The sequence below is a fragment of the Mycteria americana genome, chromosome 9, assembly GCF_035582795.1.
Source record: "Mycteria americana isolate JAX WOST 10 ecotype Jacksonville Zoo and Gardens chromosome 9, USCA_MyAme_1.0, whole genome shotgun sequence".
NCBI lineage: Eukaryota > Metazoa > Chordata > Aves > Ciconiiformes > Ciconiidae > Mycteria > Mycteria americana.
Genome location: NC_134373.1, coordinates 23310346 through 23322874, shown reverse-complemented (window position 1 = coordinate 23322874; position 12529 = coordinate 23310346). Strand labels below are relative to the sequence as shown.

Sequence of the window (12529 nt, the reverse complement as noted above, 5' to 3'; positions counted from 1 at the left end):
TTGCAGTCGTTTGCATAGAAATGTTTTCTATTCGGAAGCAAATCTGTATTGCTACTACAGACTTTGTCTACATTTTTCTGTACTTCCAGTTGATACATTTGAGACAAAGCAAAATGCAGTGTGACTCACAGGTCAAGTCTTTGTTTGATGCTTGCCTTTTTATTTTTATTTTTGTTTTTATTTTCAGATAAGAATTTTTATCCAGGTAGATTTTGTCATGGTATGTCATCAGCTCTCAAGAAGGAATTAGTACAAAATAAGGTTTCATACATGAATGAAAGAAGCAATTAATTGGATTTTTTTCTCCTAAATGCCAGTGTGTTCTTGGACTTCTTCTCTTGTTTTTCCTGAGCTTTATCAATAACTGATACCTATAGTGAGGCTTTGCTTTAACTAATGAGGATGTATAATCTGAGGCAGGTCCTATTTTATTATTTCATATCTGTTTTGTTATGCTTACTGCATATGGTACATACTTGATGTTTATGTCTTCTCAGATATGTTCCATACCCATTCAATTTCCCATGGGACGTTGTATGAGCTGTATACTATAGTGCTGAGTTTTGCAAAACAGTCATTTATTTGAAGATTCTGACCAGGATGAAAATGTCTTTGGATTTGTCTTTGTCACTGCACAAAGATTTTTGTCAATTCCCTATTTCCATATTGCAGCTTGTTGTCTGTTTTATTAGTATCTTTGAGCATATTTCAAAGCAATAACTGAAGTGCAAGTTAGGAGAAATGCTTTTACCTCTCCCTATAGTGCCTATCCAGTGTGGTCCTGCTGCTTTTGTTTTGTGGATTATTTTTTTGTTTTACTTTTTCCTGTCCGTGGGTGTCGGTGAAACACTGAGGATATGGCAACTTAAAGTTAGGTTTTGTGGAGCAAGTTTGGCAGCGTATGTTATGGAGAAGAAGCCTGGGTTGAGAAGAGGGGTGACAGGTAATGTGCTGTCACCCCTCCACTCACTGAGTAATTCTAGCATTGCCCTCTTTGGGCTTTTCACTGGGATTTGGAGATACTTGCTTTCTAAAAGACTGCTGCTATGAGATTGTTACCATGGTTTTCTAAAATTTCCAGCCTTTTCAGGTACGAGAGAAAATCAATCCAGCCAGGCTTTTACATTATTTTACTTTGTAGGTTCCAGGTAGTATTGTGACTGTTTTAAATATATCCCCCACATTTACATGGGATTTTTGTCTTCTAGTAATAACATGTTGCCTCTGAACTTTTTAAATGTATAGCGCCTGCCAATTATCTGGCATCGTAGCAAGGCAAAGCCGGTTGCCATGGAGCTTTGAGGACTTGCTTCGCCAGTCAGCGTACCTGCAGCCAGAGAACTGGTTAAATGATCTCTTTGTGGCAGTAGTTTCTTCAGGGTGGAGGAAAACTAGGAAAGGAAGGAGGAAAAATGGATGGGGGGGTGTTTAAGATAGATAGCTCCTTCTCCCAGCCCACATCCACCATATGCTTCTGCTGTGGCGAGTTGCCATTTCCTTGAAGAATCCTTAACTGTGTCAGGCAATTGGTGTTTGACCGAGAGCTCACAACAATGTGTGGAGCTGATTTTCCTTGCTTTAATACTGTTCCCTCTGTTTCAGCTTTGTTTTGCTTTGCTGTGGATTAATGCCATGTTAGCATGGTGAGGAGCATGGCAGAGGATGATGTATCACATCACCGTGCGGGGATTTTTTTGTTGTGAAGGATGCATCAACAAACAGGAAAGCTTCCAGTGTCTGCTTGTTACTCAGTTGTGTGAATCAGCAGGATGCTGCTCCAAATCAATCTTAGCTGCTAGACAGCTATTTAATAATTATCTAGAAAGGTCTGTTTCTAATTGAACTTTTCAAGCCAACTTTCTCCCTTTTTCACCTAAACTGACAATTTGATGTAGCAGTTCTCTAGCTGGTGGTTGTTTTTCAGAGTTTGCCTCTGAAGGCTGGACCTCACTGGTGTCCTACTGGAAGTCCAAGAATAGTGACTTACCACCCTGTGTGTTTGTTTTTCTTAGTCATGTGATGTTGTTTGGTTCCTATAGTCAGTCATGGACTTTCGTGTACTGGATTTTATGCAGAAATACGCACATCTCATTTTTCTTCAGAATATACATATTGCTATAGTACTTCGCTGTGTTTGAGATTATTCCCATCCTAAATGATGTACTGTTTTGCATGCCAGAAGTGACTTTTGTGTTAGCAAAACTGTACCACTGTGTACTTATATTACCCTTATGATTCTTGTTATCAGATACGAGGTTTATTTATAGTTTTACTTTCCATTCATGTATTGAAAATTTGACTTATGTAAGTCTTTGGTGCCTTGTCCCCTAAACCTGTAGAGTCTTCAGTTCAGATGAGCTTGAATTTGGATTTTTGTGACTGCAGTTGCTTCAGTTTGATTCCCCAAAATCTGAAATTACTGATTCAGTTGTAGCTATGGTGCAGGAAAGAACCCAACAATTCAATTTGAGTTCCCTGTCCTGATTCCCTGATTTTGGACTTAGGGAACCTTTGGAGATATCACACCCTTCGTGACCTCATTGCTGTTAGAAGTTTGACTGTTACTTATTCCTGTTGGTCTCTGTCTTCCACTGGGATATATCGCATCATCAACAGAGAGTGCAAAATAATGCTTTCATAAACAGTATTGGGTTCTGTGTCACCATGCCTATTATATCCTATTTCCTGGAGATGTGGGTCTCGCTCAGGTACTACAGGATGCCTATGTAAACAAGGCGTGGGTTAAATGTATCAGAACATGCCTCATGCGCTACTGTGCAGATGTGCCTCTTTCTGAAGAATATTGGCTTATGGAGCGGCAGCTGTTTATACAGATGTTATTCTAAAGGGATCTCCTGCTGGTACATAGTGTGTACAAACAGTTTTAGATACTCTTTAATCTATCTCTGTGATACCCGAGCTCTTGAATAATGGAAGTGTCTCCTTTCCCCTGTGTAGCGTTTTCCTGGGGAGACTTGATAGCAGAGAGACTGGAATCCACAGATCTCAGGCAAGTGGCAATGCCTAAATTTCATCGTGACTACTTTGTCAAACAACCTTCTTGATAATCTTCCTGGAAGAGGTTCAGAACAAAAATTGGGCAAAAGTGAGACCAAATATATGTAATGGATAGTTATGCCTTCTTTATGTGTTGTGGTGATACTCAGGTTCTGCAGTACTCCCGTACCTCCTGGCTTATCTTGATCAGCTATGCTGGGTGTAGAGCTAATCTGTATGCCACTTCCAAGGATCCTCAGAATCATTTGTTATGGTTCATTATGTAAATCTTCTTAATGAAACAGCTTTGCTGCTACCAGGTTGTGACACTTGGTGCAAATGTAGGCTATGCTAAATGCAAGCAAATTTAAAACCCTTTGGTGTGAAAAATACTTGTTTTTGCTACTAGCTGTAAACAGTTCTGGGTATTGAGACTCTATCTGCAAAGACTTTACTGATGTGCAAGATGCATGCTAGTCATCTAGTCGCTGTGTGGTATACTTGCAGAAGGCAATGTCTGACAACAGGGCTTTTGTCTGGAAATCATTTCAGTCTACGAAATTAGTTTTTGCTCTCTGATGATCAGCACACTAGTGATGGTTGCAGCTATTAGGTTTGCCTTGCAGTGCAGTTATGACTGAGGTTCTTTGAACCTGGAACTTCAGGACTCCTGTAGCCACAATTTCAGTGGGCATGGACGTGGATTTGACGTAGGTGTCACTTGTGCGATAAACTCTTTGTCAGGCCATTTCTCACTCTCTTCACTGAGATGTTTGAGTATAAGCATTTTCTTTCTCACACTCCAGCTGCTTCTTTACCCTCTTCTGCAGTCAAGCTGTAATCCTGTGGTTTTGATATTGCAGGCTGTTGCCATGGAAATAATGGTGATTTCACAATTTCAGTGCTGTAAGCACTGCAGGAGGCAATGGAAAAGGTGGTTGGCAAGAGATATAGTGAGGACGTGGGGGACAGTTCAGAGGAGTTAGTTCAGAGGTCTGAACCTGTTTTTTTGGGGGGGGTCTTCCACCTCTCTATTACTGTGGGTTTTCAGTGTGTGTGTGTGTGTTTTGTTCCCCCCCCCCCGTGAATGTGATTTTATTAAAGGTTGATGCTTAACAATTTCATGTATTCTTACATTTTTTTGCAAAGGTTATTACAAAGTGATGCTAAATGTTCCTTTCCTTGTCCTCAAAATAAAAATGCAATGCTTTCTTTGCAGTTTATAGTAACTCATTTTTGGACAAAAGGGCAAAAGTTGAGATCTTGGCACGTTCTGTTTAAGTCATGTCTTTAGCCCGCAGAAATCCTTTTCAGGAAAACAGTTTTTTCATATATAGTAAAACAAGCTGAGAACGTCATGACAGGCATATGCATTTAAAGCTGTCTGTGTGACTGACAGTATTAAAACCTAATATATTCGTTACTTAATTTTTAGTGTGCTTTGCATACAAACAAGTTTGGTGCTGAAGATCCTCTTACGCAGCATCTGTTCTTAGCATTATGTTGTGATTCCACATCTATACTGAAATCTTCTCTCTAAAGTAGACACATCCATAAAGGTAGAATGAAACTTACTGGAGGAAATCAGCTTTGTTATAAAATGAATTGAATTGGCATCTTAACAAGCTGAAGGCAAGTAGCATTCAGAAGAATGAGAATTGTTGATACTATATGCTTGAAAGCATCAAACAGCAGCCTTTTTTCCCAGCTATTTACAGCAACGTTCCACTGATTAGTGTACCCAGAGAGTAGATATTATCTGTAACTTTTAAATTAAGATCTTACAATTAATTTTCAGCCTTCAGTAGGATGTAATCAGTAACGATGATGACAGTAAACTTTAAGATCTCTTTTTAATTAAAGATAGAGAAAAAATTGTTTTGGCCTATCAGATGCATTAAAATGATCTAGGAATTGCTTTAGAAATATTTTGATCTTTTTCTGCTTGGTATTCCATAAATGGAGATAAGAAGATCAGCTGTTACATATGAAAGGGAAATAATAAGGAATGTTCAAATGACTCTGGCTTTGCTGGGCAGTGTTATTAGGAAGCCAAGTTCATAAGGATAGATTCAGTCCCTTTATACTTTACTTGTGTGAATGGAAATAGTCTACATGTGTGCCAGTACTCATATCTGAATTTCACAAAAGCTCTGCAAGAAACCTCTGCCTAAATTAAAATGACAAAATGAGCCAGAACTGTGTTTGCAGGGCCTGGCCTGAAAAGATGCTGAGTATCTCATGCTCTCAAATCTAATTGAGAATGTGGGCATTTGATAGTACCGAGTATTACATAAATCAGACCTTTAAAATAAATCAAAAGAACATTTTCTTTCTGAACTATAGTTATTAGTGAATGCTGATTTTTGTCATGTAATGTTTCTTGGTGCCAAGTAAGTTTTTAAGTGTTGTATAAAGGTGCATTTCTACTGAATTATATTGGATTCTATATACTTTATTCTTGTCCCAAATTTGCTGCATAACTGAACATTTTCTAAATGTTCAGTTATGAACATTTATGTTTCATGTAAGTAAAAAAAACTTACGTTTTTTAATGTATGAGATTGGTTATAGAATTTTGTCTGTGCTGGTAGAATACGGGTAACGTTTCCCTTCTGTCTTAAGAAAAGACTGCCCGTAAGAAAGTCAGGGAGATGATGAATATACTGACGATGAGCATTTTTGACTTCTTCCTGGAAAGGTTGTTTAAAACTCTTGGTAAGGAGCCGTTTAGCTACAGGTAGTAGTACCTGATTGATATATGAACTCCTTTATGATAAATGAATTTGAAGACCTGGACAGCAGGCAGGTGTTTCAGTGCCTCATTGCCTCTGTTCCTGTTACAGGTGCATGTGACAGCATTGCAGCGATGAGTGGAATTTTAAAGAGGAAGTTTGAAGAAGTTGATGGCACCTCACCTTGTTCCTGTGTGTGGGAATCAGATGATGACATTTCTAGCAGTGAAAGTGCTGACAGTGGAAGTAATGTCCATCCATCCACTTCTAACCATTTTACTCGTAAGTACTAAAGTGGTGTGTAAGGCATGATACTCCTTTTTATTCAAGCTAAGAAATGTTCATTTTACTTGGAAGAAATACAGTGCAGGCTGTCTGCTTTTATTTTGAGGCATTTTTCTGTTCTATTACATTTAAATGTTGACACTATGAGGAAATACTACTTTTTTGGAAAAAAAAAAAAAACAAACAACAAAACTATTTCCTCTGATAGTCATTTATGTAAAAATTTGTACGTCGGGGTGAGTTTCAGAGGAAACTCCACTTTTATGCTATATCATTTACATCTAGATAGTGTGAAATGCTTTGAGTATAGAGGAGAACATCTTCCATTTTGGATGATGATTTGGGGAAGAGGGGAAATCGGCAGTAGCAAAGCTTGAAGGCTGGTGCTTCTGCTTGACCCTGTCTGTTCAGAGTTGAGAGTAGCCTGCACGATCTGCAACAGAATAGCTGATCCCGCTGATCATTCATCCTGGCACCTAAGCCAGTGCAACCACACAGCCCTCAGTCCTTTTCTTCCACGCATTACAGGAGTAAACAGAGGAAAAAATGTGTAATTCTCCCTGAGAAGATGTTAGATTCATATTTGATATCTCCATGAGACAGTTGAAGAACAGAAATCCTGTTCTCGTTCCAACCAGCTGTACATGAATAGTTAATTTACTGCATATTTTTCTTTTGACTTCTCAGGTTGAGGTTACCAGTTACTAAACTCGCATAATTTGTGGAATCTACATAAAGCCTCATATCTGCAGTAAACCATGTGTGTAAATGAGTAGCAGTAAGTGATCTGGACTTTATCTGACAATTCATATATAGCAGCTAGAAGGGTGTCTCCTTTTTTTTTTTTTTAAGTTGTCTGCCTAATAAAGCTAGGCTAGAGCTATTTGTGAATTACAGCTGGCAGTAGGGTTAGGGTTAGAGTAGGGTTAGTGTAGTTCCTTATCTGAAACAGAAAAAAGCTCCTCTGGGTAAAGGACACTTCTGTACCGCCTTCTCTTTGAGTAGACTTTTCAAAAGCCCACTGAGGACTTGGATGTTCAGCTGAGGGTGGTGGTGAAGGGGTTGTACTCTGCCTCGAGGAGGCACCATAGGAGACTGTCCTGAAACCCATCCTGCTTAACATCTTTATCAATCACCTGAAGGAGGTGACAGAGTGACTTGCATCAGGTTTGCAGAGAACCACATTGAGGGGAATAGTTGATGCCCTTAAGGGAAAAGCCACCATTCAGAGGGACCTAGGCAGGCTGGAGGAATGGGCTGACAGGAGACACATAAAATTCGGCAAAGACAGAGGCAGAGTAAGGCACTGGGGGCCTTGGCAGACAGGCAGTAAGGTGCAGGTGAGCCAGCAGTGTGCCCTGGCAGCCAAGAAGGGCAACAGCCTCCTGGGCTGCATGAACAGAGTGAGCTGCACAGCTAGCAGAGCGAGGGGAGTGACTGTCCCCCTCAGCTCAGCACTCATCACACTGTACCTAGAATACTGTGTCCAGGTTTGCCCCCCCCAAAGCAAGAAAGACATTGATAAAGTGGAGCAAGTTCAGCAGGGGGTCACCAAGGTCATGAGGGGGCTGGAACATTCACCCTGTGAGGAGAGGCTGAGGGACCTGGCCTTGTTCGGCCTTGAGAAGGGAAGGCTGTGGGGGGACCTAGTAGAAACCATGCAGTACCTATGAGGAGCTTATGCAGAATGTAGGCAGGCTCTTCCCAGTGGTCTGTGATGGGAGGATGAGAGACAATGGATGTAGATTGAAACGAGAGATGTTCTGACTGAATGTAAGGAGAAACTTTTCACCGTGAGGACAGGCACTGGAACAGGTTGCCCAGAGAGGCTCTGTAGTCTCTGTCCTTGCAGGTTCTCAAGACCTGACTGGCTAAAGCATGAGCAGCCTGGTCCGATATCTTAGCTGACCTTATTTTGAGCAGGAGGTTGGACTAGAGACCTGCTGGAGTCCTTTCCAACCTGAATTATTTTGTGGTTTTATGGCTTTTGTGCATCAGAGATTCAGAGAGGACTGAAGTAGCACTGCTTGTTCTTGTTCCAGAACTGGGCTCACTGGTAAGCGGAGAGTGTGTCCAGAAGCAGTTTGTAGAGTGCTGTGAAACCTCGACTAGGCTGCTTTTGGGCCTGTTCTGTTAAGTCTGTAGGGAACTGTGTTTTGCTTCATCAATTTACTAGCTCAAGTCTCTGCTAGCTCTGGGATCTATTTGCTACTTCCCACTGCCAAATGTGCGTGTACATCCCATGTTGTGATTTGATACTTTCAGTTTTGCTGCCTCACCTCTTTGAGTGCAGGTGGCAGCCAGTACTGAGTGGTTTTGAAAAGCCCAGGTTTTCTGCAGGCTTCTTGCTGAATTTAGAGTGCTAGTGGGAAGAACAAAGACTGGGATGATTTGACGCACAAGTAGATGTGAGATGTCCCCTCCCCAACTCATTGCCCTGCTTTGATTGTGTTTGAGGCTCTTGCTGTTGGCTCTTGAACTTGAACTCTCCAAATTTAGCGATGGGATTTTCAGCCTGGAATTTCTTCCACTTGGCAGTCTGCCAGTGCTTTTGTCTACTGAATAGGCTTCAGGGCACGATGCAGATACATTTATTTTGCTTAGCTTTCATTTGTTTTCCATTTTGATGTGGTTTTTTGGTTTGTGGTGGGGTTTTTTTGGTTGGGTTTTTTGTTTTTGGGTTTTTTTTTTTTCACTTTCATTCTTGACAAAGCCACAACCTCTTTGCTCGTGTTTCTGTAGGCAATGGCAGTACTTTTTTTAATGCAGCTCAGTCTAGGTAAGTACTTTGTAAGATTTTTGTGGAAAACAAAAAAACCCAGAACATCCCTGACTGCTGCAACAGCAGACTTTATAAATCACAAAGTAAATAAACTAGTTCAAGTGTTTTCGTAAAGCAGAAATAAACAACAACGATTGATTTAAGGAGCTTGGCTCTCCATAGTTGTTTCTTGTACAATTTAGTGGCGTCAAAATAGAAGCCCTATCTGCTTCTTTTCACAGTGGTGTTTATATAGAATGGTGAAGAATCAGACCTATAGCCCAAGAAAATGTAGTATTTCATGTAAATTAGCTGAGGAACTTCTGGCTATTTTCCTGTTTGTTACCTCAAAGAAAATTTGGCAATTCCTATATAATGGTTTTATTTTTCCAATTTTGCTAGCACCTGTTGTTTTTTGGAAGTATACTTTTATATTTTTCTGGGGAGAATGGGTTTATTGGAGCGATTACTGCAACAGTTTACTACTTACTAAAGGTTTTTCAGAGGATCTGGAATTGCATATTTCGTATCGGAACTAATTTCTTTTCAGTCAGATACCTGGCAGTAGTGGTTTTCAGATTCCTGTCCTCTGTTGTTGTTGTTTTCTATTAGTTCTCAGCTTCTGCAAAAACCAAATGACAAATTTATTAACAGTCCAAAACCTGTAGATGTAAAATGGAAATCATTAAGAATATTTGCAAATCAAGATTATTTGTGTGAGATTGCAGGATTGGGTTGTATAATCTCTAGCCTTATCTGAGACCAGTGTCAAATTCTTTCCTCCTCAGCGCACTTTTGTGCAGTAATGTGTTTATTCTGTACACACGTTCCCTGAAGTCTGGGCTCCTATTGTGTGCCCAAAGCCCCTCTGCTGTTCAGAGAAATCTAAAAAGATTCATATAAATTCTTACTACTGTCTATCAATACATGGGGAGTAATATCAGGCTTGCCCGAGGGAAGCTGAGGGACGACGTGCCATGGTTAGAGGGAGAGGGTGCCAGCGAGGGCACTCAGCCTGTGTCTCTGAGATGTGCGGGGTACGCCGGGGCACAGCCGAAGTCGAGCAGAGTTGAGCTAGGGGATACTGAGGCAATAGGAGCCCAGAGGGAAACACCAGTGAAACGCCTCAAAGCACACAAGGGGTGTTCTTCTATGAAGGAAACACAGACGACAGCCCAGCTGAAGTGCCTCTACACCAATGCACGTAGCATGGGCAACAAGCAGGAGGAGTTAGAAGCCATTGTACATCAGGAAAACTATGATATGGTTGCCATCATGGAAACGTGGTGGGATGACTCGCACAACTGGAATGCGGCGATGGATGGCTATAAACTCTTCAGGAGGGATAGGCGAGGCAGGAGAGGTGGTGGGGTAGCCCTATACGTTAGGAAGTGTCTGGATAGTTTAGAGCTCGATGATGGTGATGATAGGGTGGAGTGTCAATGGGTAAGAATCAGGGGAAAGGCCAACAAGGCAGATATTGTGGTGGGAGTCTGTTACAGACCACCCAACCAGGATGAGGAGGCAGATGAACTATTCTATAAGCAGCTGGGAGAAGCCTCACGATCGCTAGCCCTTGTTCTTGTGGGGGACTTCAACCTGCTGGATGTCTGCTGGAAATACAATACAGCAGAGAGGAAACAGTCTAGGAGGTTCCTGGAGTGTGTGTGGCAGATAACTTCCTGACACAGCTGGTGAGTGAGCCAACTAGGGAAGGTGCCCCGCTGGACCTCTTGTTCACGAACAGAGAAGGACTTGTGAGCCATGTGATGGTTGGAGGCCGTCTTGGGCAGAGTGATCACGAAATGATAGAGTTTTTGATACGTGGAGAAGTAAGGAGGGGGAGCAGTAAGGTGGCAGCAGAACTGCCACCTTAGACTTCTGGAGGGCGGACTTTGGCCTGTTTAGGAGACTGGTCAAGAGAGTCCCCTGGGAGGCAGCCCTAAAGGGCAAAGGAGTCCAGGAAGGCTGGACATTTTTTAAGGAGGAAGTCCTAAAGGCACAAGAGCGGGCTCTCCCCAGGTGTCGAAAGACGAGCCAGCGGGGAAGAAGACCGGCCTGGCTGACTAGAGAGCTCTGGCTCGAACTCAGGAAAAAGAGGAGAGTCTATGACCTCTGGAAGAAGGGGCGGGCAAGTCAGGAGGACTACAAAGGTGTAGCAAGGCTGTGCAGGGAGAAAATTAGAATGGCCAAAACTGAGCTAGAGCTCAATCTGGCTGCTGCTGTAAAAGACAACAAAAAATACTTCTTCAAATACATTAGCAGCAAAAGGAGAGCTAAGGAGAATCTCCAGCCCCTAGTAGACAGGGGAGGGAACACAGTGACCAAGGATGAGGAAAAGGCTGAGGTACTTAATGCCTTCTTTGCCTCAGTCTTTAATAGCAGGGCCAATTGTTCTCTGGGTACCCAGCCCCCTGAGTTGGAAGATCGGGACGGGGACCAGAATGGAGCCCCCATAATCCAGGGGGAAATGGTTAGTGACCTGCTGCACCACTTAGGCACTCACAAGTCTCTGGGGCCTGATGAGATCCCCCCGAGAGTACTGAAGGAACTGGCAGAAGTGCTCACCAAGCCCCTTTCCATCATTTACCAGCAGTCCTGGCTAACTGGGGAGGTCCCAGTTGACTGGAGATTAGCAAATGTGACACCCATCTTCAGGAAGGGCTGGAAGGAGGACCCGGGGAACTACAGGCCTGTCAGCCTGACCTCGGTACCAGGGAAGCTGATGGAGCAGATCATCCTGAGTGCTATCACATGGCATGTAGAGGATAACCAAGGGATCAAGCCCAGCCAGCATGGGTTTAGGAAAGGCAGGTCCTGCTTGACCAACCTGATCTCCTTCTATGACAAGGTGACCCACCTAGTAGATGAGGGGAAGGCTGTGGATGTTGTCTATGTAGACTTCAGTAAAGCCTTTGACACGGTTTCCTGGAGGACAGCATTCTCCTGGAGAAACTGGCTGCTCATGGCTTGGATGGGTGTACTCTTCGCTGGGTAAAGAACTGGCTGGATGGCCAGGCCCAAAGAGTGGTGGTGAATGGAGTTTACTCCAGTTGGCGGCCGGTCACAAGTGGTGTTCCCCAGGGCTCTGTGTTGGGGCCAGTTCTGTTTAATATCTTTATCAATGATCTGGACGAAGGGATGGAGTGCACCCTCAGTAAGTTTGCAGATGACACCAAGTTGTGTGGGAGTGTTGATCTGCTTGAGGGTAGGAATGCTCTGCAGAGGGACCTGGACAGTCTGGATCGATGGACTGAGGCCAATCGTATGAGGTTTGACAAGACCAAGTGCCAGGTCCTGCACTTGGGCCACAGCAACCCCATGCAACACTACAGGCTTGGGGAAGAGTGGCTGGAAAGCTGCCTGGCAGAGAAGGACCTGGGGGTGTTGGTTGACAGCCGCCTGAATATGAGCCAGCAGTGTGCCCAGGTGGCCAAGAAAGCCAATGGCATCCTGCCTTGTATCAGGAATCATGTGGCCAGCAGGAGTAGGGAAGTGATCGTGCCCCTGTACTCAGCACTGGTGAGGCCGCACCTCAAATACTGTGTTCAGTTTTGGGCCCCCCACTACGAGAGAGACATTGAGGTGCTGGAGCATGTCCAGAGAAGGGCAACGAAGCTGGTGAAGGGTCTAGAGCAGAAGTCTTATGAGGAGCAGCTGAGGGAACTGGGGTTGTTTAGCCTGGAGAAAAGGAGGCTGAGGGGAGACCTTATCGCTCTTTACAACTACCTGAAAGGAGGTTGTAGAGAGG

The 12529-nt window shown here is 43.1% G+C and overlaps 1 protein-coding gene across 6 annotated transcripts in view; it reads left to right on the top strand.

The window, feature by feature from the left end:
* The window catches only part of CSRNP3 (cysteine and serine rich nuclear protein 3), a 112170-nt gene that overhangs the window by 26698 nt on the left and 72943 nt on the right, over positions 1-12529 (top strand). For 2 of the 6 annotated variants that reach the window (XM_075511685.1, XM_075511684.1), the window contains exon 2: positions 5844-6014. The exons of 2 other annotated variants lie outside the window; for them this stretch is intronic. In XM_075511685.1, coding sequence (XP_075367800.1) covers positions 5867-6014 — 148 coding nt within the window. In that variant the 5' untranslated portion in view covers positions 5844-5866. Of the gene's footprint in view, positions 1-2958; positions 3011-5843; positions 6015-12529 lie in introns of those variants that run through there. 2 more of the 6 variants (XM_075511686.1, XM_075511687.1) reach the window with 2 other exon arrangements.